The 19505-nt window shown below is 45.8% G+C and overlaps 1 protein-coding gene across 1 annotated transcript in view; it reads right to left on the reverse strand.

The window, feature by feature from the left end:
- The window catches only part of HTT (huntingtin), a 118946-nt gene that overhangs the window by 93906 nt on the left and 5535 nt on the right, over positions 1-19505 (reverse strand). The window contains exons 5-18 of the mRNA XM_081332918.1: positions 18716-18795; positions 16337-16475; positions 15873-16014; positions 13094-13272; positions 11956-12160; positions 11433-11480; positions 9970-10050; positions 8311-8648; positions 6843-6966; positions 4475-4590; positions 3479-3590; positions 2430-2570; positions 1062-1220; positions 882-970 (exon numbers count right to left, since the gene is read on the reverse strand). Coding sequence (XP_081189044.1) covers positions 882-970; positions 1062-1220; positions 2430-2570; positions 3479-3590; positions 4475-4590; positions 6843-6966; positions 8311-8648; positions 9970-10050; positions 11433-11480; positions 11956-12160; positions 13094-13272; positions 15873-16014; positions 16337-16475; positions 18716-18795 — 1953 coding nt within the window. The remainder of the gene's footprint in view (positions 1-881; positions 971-1061; positions 1221-2429; positions 2571-3478; positions 3591-4474; positions 4591-6842; positions 6967-8310; positions 8649-9969; positions 10051-11432; positions 11481-11955; positions 12161-13093; positions 13273-15872; positions 16015-16336; positions 16476-18715; positions 18796-19505) is intronic.

Below are 19505 nucleotides of genomic sequence, written 5' to 3' on the forward strand. Positions count from 1 at the left end.
GAGGCACAACTGATATTTTCCTTTCGCTCCTCATCCCAGAAGCTTCTTCAGCTCTGACCGAAGGGTGGGAGGGGAACGGAAGGATTTATACTCCTTGCAGAGAGCTGGTCGTTTGCCTCCTTTTCGAGAGTCGCTGAGGCCTACTTGGAGGTTTGTCTGCGTCCTCAGGGTCAGCTGAGCGCTGCAAGTGGGTGTGGAGCCTTCCGGCTACGGGGAGTTCAAAAAGCACCTTTGGGACAAGCACGATCTGGAGGACTGAGAATCTGCCCTTTGGGGTGAACAGCCTTTGAACGGTGCGGGAGGATGAACGGATTTCCAGGAAACATGGCAGGCGACAGGAACGGGAGAGAAAAAACATCCCGCAGCCAGAAGGCTCCACCATCCATTTGCACCACTCAGCAGTTCGGCAGTTCGATCCTGACCGGCTCAAGGTTGACTTGGCCTTCCATCCTTCCAAGCTCAATAAAGTGAGGACCCCGATTGCTGGGGGAAAGAGGCTGACTCTGTAAAACCGCTTAGAGAGAGAGGGCTGAAAAGCACTTCTAAGTGGGATACACATCTAAGTGATAAGTACTATTTCTTCGCTCCCTCCCTCCCTCCTTCCTTCTTTCCTTCCCATGGTGGCGCAGTGGTTAGAATGCAACACTGCAGGCTGACTCTGCCCACTGCCCGCAGTTCGATCCTGACTGGCTCAAGGTTGATTCAGCCTTCCACCCTTCCGAGGTCGGTAAAATGAGGACCTGGATTGTTTGGGGGGGGCAACAGACTGACTCTGTAAAACCGCTTAGAGAGGGCTGTAAAGCACTGTGAAGCGGTAGATAAGTCTAAGTGTTATTGCTGGACGTCGAGAAGAAATAACAGTTTTAAAGGTGTTTGCCTACCCTCACAGCTATGCAGGCCAGTTTGCAGGTGACCGAAGACTCGTCTTTTAGGGTCTTCTGGAGCAAGGAGATACAGTCCACCAGCGTACCTGGAGAGGAAGAACAGCAGAGGCCATGGCACCTTGCCTTCACCTTGAACCCTTTCGGGCACAAAACTGTGGCCTTCTTCACCCCTGTTACCTGGTGATGCTTTTATATTTTCTAGCCAACTCTCCACACTGAAGCAAGACTGGACCAGGATGGAGTAAATAATGGTCCCGCATAAAATCGCGGTTGTGCCTCTGATCTGGGGGTCTCCATGGTCAATATAGTTCACAATCTCCTTCACGTACTGCTCTTCTAGGAAAATGAATCAGGAATAAGTAAAGAGATAGCCCGCACGTGTGCATAATTCCCTCTAAGCCAGACTCACCCCAAATCGTGTTTTTTAATAAATATTTTATTAAATTTCTATTTTTACAATCAAGTGCGCAATAGACAACGTGAGGACCGAGTCCATTAGCAATTCCGTAGTATGGATCAGCTTCTTCAAACTAGCTCCAATATTACACCATCCAATACATCCCCCCTTCTTCTGGTGAGAGACATTTTCCCACACGAAGCAAATACCATTCTTATTGTGGCTCATAAAAATACAGTGGAATAGCAGCGCTTGTGGCAGTTTTCTAATCACTATCAATAACATCAGCTTAGAGTATCTTTTCTAACCAAAACATATCTTAATTGCATTTGCACTCAGTATCCATTTATTCAGCCGATATCCTATTTTCGCTTTTTCAATTTTAATTTCTCATCCGTATTCAAAATACCCCAATTATTTATAATTTCGAAACAAATTCTATACGGGTAACCAAAAAGCTTCCCTTATTCAAACTTCTTAGCGTATTCTTAATTCCCTTTTCATACCAAGATATGATATTCTGATTACAAATCTTTATCTAATTATAGTAATACTTCTGTGTGTGTGTGTGTGTGTGTATGTATATTTATTTATTTATTTATTTTAATCCCATTTATATCCCGCCCTTCTCCGAAGACTCAGGGCGGCTTACAATTTAAGCACAAAGCAATGTGTGTATGTATACGTATATGTATATGTGTATATGCGTATGTAGGGACGTGGTGGCTCAGTGGGTTAGGACGCTGAGCTTGTTGATCAGAAGGTCGGCAGTTTGGCGGGTCGAATCCCGAGTGCCGCGTAACAGAGTGAGCGCCTGTTACTCGTCCCAGCTTCTGCCAACCTAGCAGTTCGAAAGCACGTAAAAATGCAAGCAGAAAAATAGGGACCACTACGGTGGGAAGGTAACAGCGTTCCGTGCGCCTTTGGCGTCTAGTCATGCCGGCCACATGACCATGGAGACGTCCTCGGACAAGCGCTGGCTCTTCGGCTTTGAAACGGAGATGAGCACCGGCCCCTAGAGTCGGAAACGACTAGCACGCATGTGCGGGGAAACCTTTACCTTTACCTATATGCGTATGTGTACACACACACACACACACACACACACACACAAACACACAGTTAAAAAGAATCCACAAAACACCAACCACTTTCTTCTTTGACACTTTCAGCGGGCATTTTGAACAGTTTGCTGAAGAAAGCTTCCGGGTGAAGGGCCACGGCTGCCCCCACACAGCTGATGGCCAAGGCTTTCACGCTGACCCGGACTTCTTTATCCGGCACCAAAGCTAGAAGAGGAGGAACAGGAAGTCAGGTGGGTGGGTCAGTATATAAGGATCTGGTTGACACACCCACCCACACCTTTTTTTTTTGACTTGAGAAAACACCACTTGGCAAGCGCCAGAAATACCAACGACATGTTCTACCATTAAGGGATCATTAAATGCCGTCACATCCCAGAAGCAGTTATGAAGGGCCAGAGATGACCCACCCAGGAGCCACTTTTTGAGGGGAAAAACAACATTTTAGGGCCCTGTGGCCTCCTCACTCCTATGGGAAAAAGAGCTTATTGCTTTTACAGAAAGTGCAGAAGACATGCTAGCCCAGGGGTCTTCAAATTTGGCCCTTTTATGACTTGTGGACTTCCAACTCCCAGAATTCCTCAGCCAGCGTGCTATGAAGAAAATGCACTGTATGTGTTTCTAATCTTATGAGCCTAGCTGAAGCTTGAGGACTGTCTGTTGAAAGGCCTTTGCTCTGTTAAAAAACACACTTAAGCAGAATTTGCTGATATGATAGTTACTCCAGAGAAAACCCATAGAGTTAGGGTTAGGTCACCATGAACTCATAGAGCAAAATGGACATCGCCAACAAACTCGGAGTGCTTGGGTATGGTTAGGAGGGCACTGACTTTTCTAGCTTGCCCTATCTATGTTTCCTGGTAAAATACATGGGAAAATCCCATTGGAGGAAAATTCCATTTAGGGTTAGGGTTAGGTCACCATGAACTCGGAGAGCAAAATGGACATCGCCAACAAACTCGGAGTGCTTGGGTATGGTTAGGAGGGCACTGACTTTTCTAGCCTGCTCTATCTATCTTTCCTGGTAAAATACATGGGAAAATCCGTCATCCAAGAGGACAGGGGTCAATGGCTTCATTCTTTCTCTGCAGGGACCCTGTGTGTGGCAAACTCACCCCCTTTCTCTCCTGTGAGCAGAAAAGAGGCCGACAGGAGGCGAACACAATGGACTAACGGAGCAGCACTTCCATCCTGATAGCCCCCGATATCGCCTTTAATTCTGGAGAGCTGCGGTTAAAAGCAAAATCAAATCCAATCAAATCCAATTCGATTTTATTGGAGGTTAAAGTACACCGGTCAACCAAAGAGCGTTGCTGTTTAGGATGCCAAGAGAGTCAAAGAATCACAGGTTCCCACAAAATGTTACGATCCCCACAACCTGGGCCACATCCGACCCTTTGGCTCTGTCCTTGAGTGAGGTCAATCGAAAATTAGAAATCAAATATAAATAAGTGTACGTCATGCGTGCAATATAACTGCATTGCTTTTGTTTTAAAGGCGACTGCTGGGTTTCCCCCCCCCCAATTCATGCACGGGGGTGTGTGCGTTTCCGCGTGTCTTCGCAGCCCTCCACAACAGTCCAGAATCACAGGCGGTCCTCAGCTTACAACCGTCCATTTGGTGACTGTTCAAAGTCACCACGGCACCGGGAAAAGCGCTTCAGGACGATTTTTCACCCTTATGAGCGTCGCAGTGTCCCCGCGGTCAAAGTGCAGACGCTTGGCGCAACTGACACGCACTTACGACGGGTCGCAGTGTCCCTGGGGGAGGGGGGGCGCTCAAGTCACCCCCTTTTGCGACCTTCTGAGCCAAGCCCAGGCAATGGGTTAAAAGCGGATTGGCTTAACAACCGCCTTGCTAACTTAACAACTGCAGGGATGCACATAGTGGCTAGGGCAAGGAAAACGGGGCAAAAGTCTCGCTTGACGACGTAAACTTTGGGCTGAACTGTGAGGGTGAGTTGAGGACTCTCTGTTGATTGGCCCATCCCTGCCAGAGAAGATACTCAGCTGACACTGTTGGTCTCCCATCCATAAGAGGGTCGCCCTTCTGCCCAACCTGGGGGTCACCGGAGCAACCTAAGGTCCCCTTGCCCCCCCCATCAGACTGACCTTATTTCCATGGTCAGCCAGCTCAGCTTCTTCCTTCGGCCCAAGCTTCTCCACGCTGCCATTTGAAGGCTCCCGGCTGTGGCTCATGCTTTTCGCTAAATGAGATCGCTGAAGCTCTGTAAAATAAAATAATAATAATAATAACAACAGCAATGACAATAATAATAATATCATCATCATCATCATCTCTGGATAGTGGACGTGGCAGTGCCTGGAGACAGCAGAATAGACGAGAAAGAACTGGAGAAGATAACAAAATACAAAGACCCACAAATGGAAATAGAGCGACTGTGGCAAAGGCAAGCAAGGGTACTACCAATAGTAATAGGCGCCTTGGGTGCAATCCCAAAACAACTGGAGCACCACTTGAACACCATCATCGGCATTGACAAATTCACCATTAGTCAATTGCAAAAGGCAGCCTTACTAGGAACTGCTTCCATCCTGCCACGAGATCTGTAATACCATCCAACATCCACATCTGCCTATCCCAGGTCCTTGGTAAGGACTTGATAGGTAGATAAAAATGCCAAATCCAGTCTGAACATGTGGCTGACTGTGCGATGAACAATAATAATAATAACTGCTGCAATAACTACTACAACAACTGCAATAACTCCAGCAAAGCTACAAAACTGTGCTACTCAGAACATCTTACATTTTAAGGATACCTGGCTGATACCTAGGATGCTGGCAGCAACCCGTGTCAACCATTTAGTGCCAATCAATTTATTTATTTTTATTTATTTATTTTATTTATTTGTTTTATATACCGCCCTTCTCCCGGAGGACTCAGGGCGGTGTACAGAGCAAAGTAAGTATACAATAAAGCAATAATAAAACAAATAGAACCCCAAATCTATCAGGCCAGGCCGGCTTGCTGGAAAAGATAGGTTTTTAAGTCACGCCGGAAGGTGCGAAGGTCGGGGGCCATCCGGATTTCGGCTGGCAAGCAGTTCCAAAGGGCTGGCGCACCCACCGAGAATGCTCTCCCCCTGGGGGTCACCAGCCGGCATTCTCTGACCGGTGGCACCCTGAGGAAGCCCTCTCTGTGGGAGCGCACAGGACGGAGGGGTGTTGACGCTGGCAGTAGGTGTTCCCGTAGGTAATCCGGACCCACGCCATGTAGGGCTTTGTATGTCATCACTAGCACCTTGAATTTCACTCGGAAGGCAACTGGAAGCCAGTGCAGCTCACGGAGGAGAGGTGTAATATGGGAGTATCGGGAAGCCCCCAAAAGTGTTCGTGCAGCTGCACTCTGTACCAGCTGAAGCTTCTGAGTGGTTCTCAAGGGCAGCCCCATGTAAAGAGCGTTGCAGTAGTCAAGACGAGAGGTCACAAGTGCATGGGTGACTGTACGCAAGGCATCCAGGTCCAGATAGGGTCGTAGTTGGCGCACCAGGCGAATCTGAGTGAAAGCCCCCCTAGTCACAGCTCCTATGTGATCTTCTAAGGAGAGCTGTGAATCTAGGAGGACACCCAGGTTGCGAGCCCTATCTACGGGGGGCAATAACTCGCCCCCAATATTAAGGAATGGAATATTCTGAATATCCTGGCATGCCGGTATGTACAGCCATTCAGTCTTGTCCGGGTTGAGTTGAAGCCTGTTCCTCCCCATCCATTCCCGGACCGCTTCCAGGCAACGGGACATCACATTGAGGGCATCACTGGGGTGGTTTGGAGTCGAGATGAAAAGCTGGGTGTCATCAGCGTACTGATGGTAACCCACTCCAAAACCACGAATGATCTCCCCCAGCGGTTTCATGTAGATGTTGAACAGGAGAGGCGAGAGGACCGACCCCTGAGGAACTCCGCAAACGAGAGACCTGAACACTGAGTGTTCAGTTGACTGAGTTCCATGTTTAATGAATAAAAGTTTTATATAATAATAATAATAATAATAATAATTTTCCTAATTATAATATTAATGTAATTAACACTACACAGTTCTCGATTTACAACGGTTCATTTAGTGACCTTTCAAAGTTACAACGGCATTGAAAAAAATGTGACTTATGACTCTTTTCAGAGTTACGACCTTTGCAGCATCCCCCCCCCATGTTCATGTGATCAAAATTCGGACGCTCACATTTACGACGGTCGCAGCGTCCTGGGGGGGGTGTCACGTGATCCCCTTTTGCGACCTTCTGACAAGCAAAGTCAACGGGGGAAGCCAGATCCACTGAACGACCGTGTGACTAACTTAACAACTGCAGTGATTCAATTAAGCACTGTGGCAACAGAGGTCGTACAAGGGGACAAAACTCACTTAACAAATGTTTCGCTTAGCAACAAGACATTTTGGACTCCATCGTAGGCGTAAGTCGAGGACTATCAGGTATTTGCTTCTACTAGGGGGTCAACGTACCGAGGCAAGAATTTCGGAAAGGATCCATGGCCTCGTTGTGTAGATCGTCTCTCATTTCTTCTTCTTCATCCTGCAGTTGTCCAATCTGCATTCCGGAGTATTGATTCTCACCACCCTCTAGAATCTAAATTGTACACAGGAAAAACTTTCAAAGCAGTTGAGATCGGGGGGGAGGGGGGGGGGAGAGATCTCCAAACTTGACAACTTTTCAGACTTGTGGACTTCAACTTCCAGAGTTCCTGGTTGGCTCCAGGAATTTTGGGAGTTGAAGTCCACTAGTCCTAAAAGTTGCAAAGTTTGAAAAGCCCTGGTTTGGACTGAAATGTAAATGACACTGAAACTTTACCAAAATTCTGTCCGTCGCCCTTTCCCGAAGGACTCAGGGCGATTTACAGGACATTTAAAAGAAAATCAATACAAACGTTAAAACAAATTTAAAAAGATTAAATGAAACCCTGAGAAAAATAAAAAAGCCAGTTAAAATTAAAATTAAAAAAATACTCAGCCTGGGCCAGAGAGCTCGAAGAGCCAGGACTTCAGGTCCCGGCGGAATGAGCGGAGGTCGGGGGCAGTCTTAAGCTCCGCGGGCAGCTGGTTCCACAGGGCAGGCGCACCCACAGAGAAGGCCCTCCCCCTGGGTGTTACCCGCTGGCAATCTTTAACCGGCGGCACCCTGAGGAGACCCTCCCTGTGGGAGCGCACTGGACGAAGGGAGCTTGATGCCGGCAGCAGGTGTTCCCTCAGATACCCCGGACCCTCGCCATTTAGGGCTTTATAGGTCATCACCAGCACCTTGAATCTCACCCGAAGGGCAACCGGAGGTATACGCAAGTATAAAACACTGAATTAAAGCACTGGGAAGAGGCCGAGCCATTTCCATGCTCTTTGCTTGCCAATGATTCTTCCAGAACCTTCCGCCCCCTCAGGCATTCTCAGTTGAGCCTGCAGCCTTAAGAATGTCTAACAGGACCAGCCAAAGTGTGCTTGTCTAGAGTGAGTGGGATACGACATTTCCAGCCTACAACACAGTCCTTTCAGCGGTCCCAAGGAGGCTCCACACCCATTTGCACCACTCAGGTGACCCTGAGGACACAGGCAAAGCTCCAAGTGGCCTCAACGACCCTCTAAAAGGAGGTAAAGGACCAGCTGTCTGCCAGGAGTATAAATCCTTCCATTTCTCCACCATCCAGTCAGAGGTGAAGAAGCTTCTGAGACGAGAAGTGAAACGTCTTCAAAGGAAAAACAAGAAAGTCCTGTTGCCTCCTGAAAAAAAAGCACTTTTGGGACAACCAGGACCCAGAACGACCGAGAACCTCCACAGACAAACCCACTAGTGTTAAAAAGAGTGGGGAAAAGTGTGTGTGTGTGTGTGGGGGGGAAAGATTAACCCCAACCCCACAATCACGAAGCATAAGCCCTGGAACCCTTGCAACGCTCCCTTCGTGCAGCCCTTCGGCAGCGCTCTTACCATTTCAGAGAAATCGGAGGGGGTCACCGCCGAGTCCGGCCCTTCGGTGGTGGTCTGGGAGCTGTCGCTGAGGGGCGACGAGGTGCCGTCGTTCACCTCCGACTGGAGGGCGCTGATCTGGCTGGAACTCCGGCTCAGCATCTCAGCGTCGGCATCAGCTTTCGGGACCGCGCCCGTCAGATCGCAGGCCGGGAGCTCCGACTCAGACTGCAAGACGTGCTGGGCACGGGGCTGCTCGGTGATGATGTCGCAAGCCGGAAGGTCGGAGGCTGAGCCGGCCGCCGCCACGAGGCCCGAGGCGGGGGTTAATTCGCTGCTGAGCTCACTTTTCACAGAGCCTAAAAGAAAGAGAAACCGCATGAGGTTTCCGGAGCGCCGTAAAGCGCCGTTAGCGACCCATCGAAACGTTATCGTCGTGTCGGTAATTGTTGTTTTTATGGAATTCCTCTCTTCTGTTTCCACAAAAGATCCCTTCCTCGAAGCCCTTATAATAAAGGAAAGCCAAGATTAAAGCACACATTCACACGGAAATTAGCATAATGTCACACCCTCCCCAAAACAGTCATTTAGGAAAGTAGACTCTCGACTGCTTGAAGAGATAAGAACTTTTACTAAAGACGTTGGTTGCAGGAAGGTGAGGCAGGATCTGAAGTTCCCGCTTGCCGACACAAAGAGCCAAACCCTATTCTATTCTATTCTATTCTATTCTATTCTATTCTATTCTATTCTATTCTATTCTATTCTATTCTCTCTTCTTATTCTATTCTATTCTATTCCACCTTATTCTATTCTATTCTCTTCTTATTCTATTCTATTCTATTCTATTCTCTCTTCTTATTCTATTCTATTCTATTCTCTCTTCTTATTCTATTCTATTCTATTCCACCTTATTCTATTCTATTCTCTTCTTATTCTATTCTATTCTCTTCTCTCTTCTTATTCTATTCTATTCTATTCTATTCTCTCCTTATTCTATTCTATTCTATTCTATTCTATTCTATTCTATTCTATTCTAATTCTATTCTAATTCTTCATTTCTCTATTTTAATTCTATTGTATTCATTTTCTATTCTATTCTATTCTATTCTATTCTATTGTTCTAGTTCTAATTCTATTCTATTCTATAAATTTTCTATTCCTATTCTATTCTACTAACAAAACTGTTGTAAGTCAAGGATTATCTGTATTGTTTCCATAACAAAAGAAAACAAGTCTTGCTTTGCTTCGCCTAGGACAGGGGTAGGCAACCTTGGCTCTTTTATGACTCATGGACTTCAACTCCCAGAATTCCTGAGTACCCTTGGCCTAGGACCTATCTTTTCAAAAATTCAAAACTGCTGCATTTGGTCTTGTGCGACATCTGGAGTTATATATTAAAAAAGATTTTTTCAACACAATGGCTAAGTCATGGTTTATTGTGAAAGTCTAAAGGGGGCTACTGAGCTTTTCCATACAAAAACACGGCCTGGAACCCCTGGTGCAGTTTTCTACACTTCCGCGAAGTGAGAGGTTCATGATATGCTGCTCAACTCAACAGGTGTTATTATGTAATACATGCAAACCCCCCCCCCTTTTTTAGAAGGCAGTAAATTCACGAGTAAAGAAAAATAATAGTGGATCGATTTCAGCAATTCTCACAAGAATGAGAAGCCAACTTACCTGCAAAGCCCATCTGGCTGGTTTCAGATCTGGCTTCAGAATCTTCTTCCAGACCTTCTTCTTCTCCTGAAAGGACTTTAGCTGATAAATAAACGCAAGAATATGAATTTTTTGCCTGGCATTTCCTCTAGGATGGAGCTGCATCTATCTGATTCTCCATCCAGTTCACGCCATTCTTGTAGAGGAGGCGGAGAGGATGCGCCAGGCCTCAAATTATCCAGCCAGATTTAAAGACTGCTCTAGATTAGAGATAACCGTGATTGTCATTTTGTCCTGTGGGCACAATGGCACACATTAAAAATGAAATTTAGTAGCTTCGTCTCAAAGGGTACACATACATAACACACAAACGTACTATATACAACAGGGGTCTTCAAACCTGGCCCTTTTGTGACTTGTGGACTTCAACTCCCAGAATTCCTCAGCCTGGCTGAGGAATTCTGGGAGTTGAAGTCCACAAGTCACAAAAGGGCCAGGTTTGAAGACCCCCGATCTAAGTTAAAAATTTGGAACTAAAGAGTAGAAACCATACGAAAACAGTTCAAAACCAACATTTTGAATGTTTTATACATATCAATAGTCTGCCAGTTTTTATATATCTACATCTCTATCTGTATCTCTCCGTCTGTCTGTCTGCCTACCTACCTACCTACTTATAGTAAAGGTTCCCCCGCACATGCGTGCTAGTCGTTTCCGACTCTAGGGGCCAGTGCTCATCTCCGTTTCAAAGCCGAAGAGCCAGCGCTTGTCCGAGGACGTCTCCGTGGTCATGTGGCCGGCATGACTAGACGCCAAAGCCGCACAGAACGCTGTTACCTTCCCACCGTAGTGGTCCCTATTTTTCTACGTGCTTTCGAACTGCTAGGTTGGCAGAAGCTGGGACGAGTAACAGGCACTCACTTTGTTACGCGGCACTCGGGATTCAACCCGCCAAACTGCCGACCTTTTGATCGACAAGCTCAGCGTCCTAACCCACTGAGCCACCACGTCCCTTACCTACTTATAGACTTAGTCAAAGATCTGATTGAACCGATATAGCGATGCATTAGGGAAATGTCAAAAAAAAAATCAAAGCAAAGCAACTACAGGTGTTTTTTTTTAAAAAAAGTACTTTGTCTAAACAAAGTTATTGTATTAAAAAGAGTACTCAAACATTTCAGACATTTAGCCAAATCAATTCATTATGATTGATTACGTGCCGCCAAGTCGTTATTGACTCTTTGCAACCACGTCGGTAGATTTTTGTCCCGGCGTTCCACGATGATACCTTACATAATTTTTAGCCACAGCGAAAAGCAAGGAATGAAACGTAACTACGATTCTTTTAAAGAACAGCAATAGCAGATGGCGAAAGGAAGAACAGAACGAAGGACCAAGAGCCGAAGAAATAAGAAGTTTTCCAAGTCAGAGGAATGAAAAGAGGTAGAGAGAGCGTAAGAGACAGATTTCACAGATATAATCACCTTTTTGTTTTCTGGAGAAAACAGGGCTGCAGGAAGACCCCCCTCCAGCTGCAAATCACAAAAAAACTAAATATTAAAAAGGAATCATAACAGTCTCTGAGAAACGCAGCCACAGGGCATTTGATGCGTGTCTTTTCAAAGGAATTCATTTCAGCAACTATTTTGGAAAACCAGTTGCTTTGTCTCCCACCGAGCAGAAATCAGTCCCGTTTTCCCCCCCCACCAATCATGCAAAAGAAAAGTCATTTTGTAAGAGGTCATCGGTTGGAGAAATAAAAGACCATCGTCAATTTAATCTCATTTGGTGCAATTTTAGCATGCAGAGAAAGAAACAGGAAAGCGTTCGTTACTACACAAGCCCTAAACGACGCTGGAAGAACCCACAGAAGACATTTTAAATCTTTGGGTAACACCCTTTTAAGAATTCGACGGCCTGCTTTCTGTGATGGAACCGTTCAGGAAAAGCGTTTCACGTCCCTTCCTTCGTGTCTCCCGTTTTCAACCCGTCGGAAACACCGCTCACCGATCAGTTCCACGATGCTGTCGCTGCGGCTTCTGCTCACCATCTCGCCTTCGGCGGCGCTGGCTTGCAAAAGCCCCCCACGCATCGTGAGGAGCAAGAGGAGGTTGGGGGGAGGCGTCCTGAGGAGTTGCTGCAACAGTTCCAGGGATCCGGTCACAACGTTGTGATCCCGGTGCTGGGTGTACTGGAGACTCAGTTCATACACCTGGAAGGGGAGGGGAGGGGAGGGAAGGGGAGGGAAGGGAAGGGAGGAAGGAAGGAAGGAAGGAAGGAAGGAAGGAAGGAAGGGGGAGAGGGAGGGAGAGAAGGAAAGGGGGAGAGGGAGGGAAGGAAGGAAGACGAAGGGAAGGAAGGAAGGAGAGGAAGTGAGTGAAGGAAGAGGGAAGGAAGGAAGGAAGGAGAGGGAGTGAAGGAAGGAAGAGGGAGGGAAGGAAGGAGAGGAAGGGAAGGGAAGGAAGGAAAGGGAGGGAAGGAAGGAAGGGGGAGGGACAGGGAGAGAGGAAGGGAAGGAAGGAGAGGAAGTGAGTGAAGGAAGAGGGAGGGAGTGAAGGAAGGAAGGAGAGGGAGTGAAGGAAAGAAGGAAGGAAGGAAGGAAGAGGGAGGGAAGGACAGGGAGAGAGGGAGGGAAGGAAGGAAGAAGGGAAGGAAGGAGAGGAAGGGAAGGAAGGAAGGAAGAGGGAGGGACAGGGAGAGAGGAAGGGAAGGCAGGAGAGGAAGTGAGTGAAGGAAGAGGGAGGGAGGGAAGGAAAGAAGGACAGGGAGACAGAGAAGAAAGGAAGGAAGGAAGGAAGGAAGGAAGGAAGGAAGGAAGGAAGGAAGGAAGGAAGGAAGGAAGGACCGGGAGAGAGGGAGTGAAGGAAGGAAGAGGAATGGAGGAAAGGGAGGGAGGGAGCAATAGCAATAGGACTTAGACTTATATACCGCTTCATATAGTGATTTACAGCCCTCTCTAAGCGGTTTTCCGAGTCAGACTGTTGCCCCCAATAATCTGGGTCCTCATTTTACCAACCTCAAAAGGACGGAAGGCTGAGTCAACCTTGAGCTGGTCAGGATGGAACTCCTGGCAGTAGGCAGAGTTAGCCTGCAATACTGCATTCCAACCACTGCGCCACCACTGCGCTCTTGAGCGAACTGTTACCTGTATGAGTTGGTCCAAGGAAGGCGAGATCTCGGTTTCCTTCTGTATCACCCCAAAGCTGCCTTTCAGGCTGGTGTCTTTCACCTGCTGTTGCAGCAACGGGATCAGGTACCTCAGGGTGAGCAACACCCCGAGGATCAAGACGCTGGGATGCTCTTCTTCCTGGGGACACAACAGCCCTGCGAAGACGACGAATTGGAGCAGCTGACAAGCAGCCCCGCCCTCCAGCCCTTCACAAGGCCCACTGACACACCCCCGCCCCACAAAGGACCTAGTGGGACTCCCTTGCCAGTCCCCAAGCATCCCACTTTTTTTTGGCAGCACATATTTTGAAGCTGGTCCTGTGAACGCTGGGATAGCTGCAGCCCACGGGGGTCTTTCAGAGCCAGAGAGAGAGGGAGGGGGAAGTGTTTGACGGGTACGTGAGAGCAGGTACGTGCAAAGGGGCTGTGCGCATGTGCTAGCACCCCGCGACACTTGCTAACACTGAACCGTTTTCGCCACAGTGCCCCGTTTTTGCCGCACGGCGCCCCGTTTGCATACCAGCGGCGGCACCAACGCGAGTGGGGATAAGTACACACACGTGTGCGCGCACTGGCCAGCCTGTTCCGCGGCCCAGTGGCCAGCAGGCCACGGACCAGTAGTGGGCTGCGGCCCATAGGTTGGGGACCCTTGCTTTAGAGCACACCAGGCCTCCAGGGAGAGCCCAGCGCAGATGGAAGTTCTAGAGGGGCTGGTGGCTAATGGGAATCAGAGAGATCTTTCCACCATGGCACGTGTGTGTGTGTGTGTGTGTGTGTGTGTGTGTGTGTCTTTTTAAAATGAAAAAAAATAAAATCCTGTTACCTGGTGGGTCAATTTGTTTTTGTGTGGCACACGCCTACCAAGGCTTACTGAAGAACGGGCACACAAACACACGCGTTGCTTAAAGTACGCTCACCAAAGAGTGTTTTTGCACTCTTATATTTTTATCTCATCTTTAAGGGAGGGTGTGGAAGGGATGTTCAAAAGGAAATATATATATATACACATATATACACATCACATACACATACACATACACATACACATACACATACACACACACACATATATATATATATATATATATATATATATATATATATATATATATATATATATATATATATATATAAACTTGCTTTCACTCGAAAATCGACTGACACCTGCCAACATTTTTTTGAGCAAGGCGGGGATCGTTTCCCTGAAAAGGCCAACGCGGCTCTTTATTTTGACTTTCTCTTGACCTGCTATATTTGTCAAATGCCCCAAAGAGGGGAGCGTTCCCTATTTCTATGGTAAGTTACTGGGGGGAGGGGGCGTCGGGGGGGGGATGCCTTCGAGTCAGTCCCGACTCCTGGTGGCTGCCTGTTTTCTTGCAAGGTTTTCCGAAAGTACGTTTACCGTTGCCTCTTTCCTAGGGCTGAGAGTCAGTGGCCGGTCCAAGGCCACTCAACGGGCTTGGTGCCTCAAGCAGGATTGGAACCAGCGGTGGGATTCAGCCGGTTCGCACCACTTCAGAAGAACCGGTTGCTAATTTTTTTTGTTGCCCGGGGCCAGAACGGACTTCCGGAAGCGGCATCCACACAGAGAACCGGTTGTTCACCTGTTTGAATCCCACCACTGACTAGGCCTCACCGAAACTTCCAGTTCCTAGCCAGATGCCACACTAAGCTGGCTCTTTCTCTCACGTTAAGGGAACAGATGAAAAAAAAACATTAAAATTTAGCTAAAGAATTAATAGAGCAATGCCAAAGAATACATTTCCCCTACCCCAGAATCGGTGTTTCAACAAGTGACATTCTGACGTCTTCTAAGGTTAATAATTTACATATTAAATGTAAAGTGACACAAATTTCAACCTCCCCCAGGGTTTAACGTCGCCGACGTTTTCGTGGCTTTCGTTGTTTCTTAGTCTTTGCTCCGTTCCAGAGTTATTATCTGTTAACCTCATAAAAGGCTCCGGAAACTCAGTTTTATGACAGGTATTTCCTTGGAAATATACCTTCAGGCAAAGAATGGGAGTATAGTTGAAAGAAAGTGAGAGAGAGAGAGGAGAGAGAGGAAGAGAAGAAGAGAGAGAGGAAGAGAGGAAAAGAAGAGTAAGAGAGAAGAGAGAGAAAGAGAAAGGAGAGAAAGAAGGAGAGAGAGAAAGAGAGGAAGAGAGGAGAGGGGAAGAGAGAAAGAAAAGAGAGAAAGGAGAGAGGAAGAGAAAGAGAGGAGAGAGAGAGAGAGAGAGGGAAGGAGGGAGAGGGAAGAAAAACAGAAAGGAGAGAGGAAGAGAAAGAGAAGAGAGAGAGGGAAAGAGGGAAAGGGAAGAAAAAGAGAAAGGAGAGAGGGAGAGAGAGAGAGGAAGAGGGGAGAGGGGAAGAGAGAAAAAGGAGAAAGAGAGAGGAGAAAGAAAAGAGAGAAAAGAGAGAGGAAGAGAAAGAAAAAGAGATAAGAGAGAGAGAGAGGGAAGGAGGGAGAGGGAAGGAGAGAAAGGAGAGGGAGAGAAAGAGAGGAGAGGGGAAGAGAGAAAGAGAAAAGGAGAGAGAGAGTGAGAGAGGAGAGAAAAAGAAAAGAGAGAAAGGAGAGAGGAAGAGAAAGAAAGAGAGAGAGAGAGGGAAGGAGGGAGAGGAAAGAGAAAGGAGAGAGGGAGAGGAGAGAGAGAGAGAGAGAAAGAGAGGAGAGAGAGGGAAGGAAGGAGGAAAAAGGAGAGAGAGAGAGCAATAAAGATCCAGCAAAGCTGCAGCAGGAAGATAAACTAGGCACTTACCTAGCAATACTTGAAGCAACCGGGTGTAAAAATACTGTGTCCTTCGTGAATGCTGACAGATGCTCACCGTGGCTGCGGCTGCCGTCCGACGGATGGTTGGAGAACTGGAGTTGAGATTACCTATGAAAGCTTGTAATAAAACCTAGAGTGAAAAGAGAAATCAGTGGAGGAGGGTTTCTGTGCCATCTCAGTTCCCTTTTTCCGAAGTCTGGTAAAGGGCGGGCAGAGATGCTCCCGCTATAGGAGACGACATCCAGGTCAAAGCCAGCCAAACAATTAACTGCCACTCCGACGTCAAAACTCAAAGGAAAGTGCTTCTCGCCCTTTGCAATAGGGAGAGTAAGCTGTCCTCAGCCCCGGGCAAGACTCTACAACTCATCGAGGAAGACATTCTCCTCCATCATCTGAGGACTCCCAGAGTTTGGCTCGTGGCTTTGTGACAGCATCTCAAATAATAATTTTACCTTGATGTCGCTGTCGTTGGCGAAGTTCCCAAAAGCTGCCATGATTTTGGGCACGGCCGCCGCCAAGGTTTCCTGCACGGATTCTTCGGACCGCCTGCTGACCCGGGTTAAGCAGGGCAGGAGGTTCACAAAGTACGGCCTGCACCAAGAGATGGCAAAAAAAAACCACAACAACACACATCACTCAAAGACTTGGAACAGGATGCTCCCTTTTTGTGACGTGGTGCGGCACAAAAGAGGGCCAGCAATGTCATCCCTCCCCTTTCAGGGGGGAGGGGGGACAGAAGAAAATGCAAACAGGAAAGGGAGCCTCCAGACCTCTAAGGAGGTCCTTCTTCGCAGCAAGGAGGAGAATCTACTAAGGCAAATTACTAGCATCCAATGCCAGGCGAGTTGCGTTACGGAATGGAGTGGAGTGGAATAGAATTACAGGATAGAATAGAATAAGGAGAGAGAATGGGATGGGATGGGATGGGATGGGATGGGATGGGATGGGATGGGATAGGATAGAATAGAATAGAATAGAATAGAATAGAATAGAATAGAATAGAATAGAATAGAATAGAATAGAGAATAGAATAGAGTAGAGTAGAGTAGAGTAGAGTAAATAGAATAGAATAGAATAGAAGGAACGAAGAATAGAATAGAATAGAAGTATAGAATAGAATAGAATAGAATAGAATAGAATAGAATAGAATAGAATAGAATAGAATAGAAGTATAGAATAGAATAGAATAGAATAGAGAATAGAATAGAGTAGAGTAGAGTAGAGTAGAGTAGAGTAGAGTAGAGTAAATAGAATAGAATAGAATAGAATAGAACAGAATAGAATAGAAGGAACAAAGAATAGAATAGAATAGAATAGAATAGAATAGAATAGAATAGAATAGAATAGAATAGAATAGAATAGAATAGAATAGAAGTATAGAATAGAATAGTATAGAATAGAATAGAATAGAATAGAATAGAATAGAATAGAATAGAATAGAATAGAATGGAATAGAATGGAATAGAATAGAATAGAAGGAACGAAGAATAGAATAGAATAGAATAGAATAGAATAGAATAGAATAGAATAGAATAGAATAGAATAGAATAGAATAGAATAGAATAGAAGTATAGAATAGAATAGAAGTATAGAATAGAATAGAATATAGAATAGAATAGAATAGAATAGAGAATAGAATAGAATAGAGTAGAGTAGAGTAGAGTAAATAGAATAGAATAGAATAGAATAGAATAGAATAGAATAGAATAGAATAGAAGTATAAAATAGAATAGAAGTATAGAATAGAATAGAATAGAAGAATAGAATAGAATAGAATAGAATAGAATAGAATAGAATAGAATAGAATAGAATAGAATAGAATAGAATAGAATAGAATAGAATAGAAGGAACGAAGAATAGAATAGAATAGAATGGAATGGAATAGAATGGAATAGAATAGAATAGAAGTATAAAATAGAATAGAATAGAATAGAATAGAATAGAATAGAATAGAATAGAATAGAATAGAATAGAAGTATAGAATAGAAGTATAGAATAGAATAGAATAGAATAGAATAGAATAGAGTAGAATAGAATAGAATAGAATAGAATAGAATAGAATAGAATATGGAATGGAATGGAATTAGAATAGAACAGGAATAGAACAGAAGAGAATAGAGCAGAAGAGAAATAGAACACAACAGAACAGAAAACAGAAATAGAACACAACAGAAATAGAACAGAACTGAACAGAATAGAATAGAGCAGAATAGAACAGAATACAATATAGAAGAGAATAGAGTAGAACAGAATACAGAATAAAAACGCTATTGTCACTTTAGATATACACTAATCAGCATACATTAAAATGAAATTTCATTGAATTCAGCTCCAAAAAAAATACTATTATGCATATACCCACATACCCGCACGCAGATGACAGAAACATCACAGTCTAGTTTGAATGTGTACATATGTGGTGAGGCCAAAAAAAAAAGAATCCTGCAAATTTACAAGACGGATGGCATAAGGAACAAAGCTGTTACAGAATCTAGTCATTCTGCTATAAGTACTTCAAAACCTCCTCCCAGAGGGGAGCAACAGAAACAGCCCATGAAGTGGGTGGGTATGGGGGGTTTCTAACAATGCTCCGCGCTCTAAGCACATATAAGCACTTTATAAGCCATTTTCTGAATAACAGGAAGTGGTCTTCCTATAATCTTTTCAGCTGTCCTTACCACTCTCTGCATAGACCCGCAACAGTTGGCTAGGCAGATGGAGAGCCGGTCAGCCAGGTCCCAGTCCAACTCCAGTAACACACTGGTAACACCCCAAACCTGCTGGCCCAGAATCCCGCAGCATGCTTCTTGCTCTCAAGGAGATCATCTCACCTGCATTTCTGCGGTCTCACAAGATGTGCAAGTTCAGCAAATCTCCACAGAGCAGCCCGCAGACTCCGGGAAGGACCGTTCTGCAAAACACACCAGAAAAGAGCAACTCGCCTGTCAGCCACGAGAAAAGGTAGCCTGGGCTAACAAGGCAGGCCTCTTACAGAATCCCTAGGCCCAAAATAAACCTACAGCCAAGTGACTCGCGCAAGTCCCTATGGAGCTGGAAGCAGCCATGCAGCCAGGTTTTCTGAAATAAACTAGGGTTTTAAAAACACAAATATTCTTCCTGAAAACTTTAGATCAACGGCTCTCAAAGGGTGATTCGTTGTGGATGCTCCAACACTGGAGGTTTTTAAGAAGAGGCTGGACAACCATTTGTCTGAAGTGGCACAGGGTTTCCTGCCTGAGCAGGGGGTTGGACTAGAAGACCTCCAAGGTCCCTTTCAGCTCTATTGCTATTACTATGATTATTGATCATCGCACAATCAGCCAGATGTTGAGACTGGATTTGGCATTCTTGTCTACCTATCGAGTCCTTCCCAAGGACCTGGGATAGGCAGATGTGGATGTTGGATGTTATTACAGATATCGTCGCAGGATGGAAGCAGTTCCTAGTAAAGCCGCCTTTTGCAATTGACTGATGGTGAATTTGTCAATGCCAATGGTGTTCAAGTGGTGCTCCAGGTGTTTTGAGATTGCACCCAAGGCACCTATTACTGTTGGTACTACCCTTGCTTGCCTTTGCCACAGTTGTTCTATTTCTTTTATTATTGTTATTATTGATCATCGC

The sequence above is a fragment of the Vipera berus genome (assembly GCF_964194415.1).
Source record: "Vipera berus genome assembly, chromosome: 7".
NCBI classification, from domain to species: Eukaryota; Metazoa; Chordata; class Lepidosauria; order Squamata; family Viperidae; genus Vipera; species Vipera berus.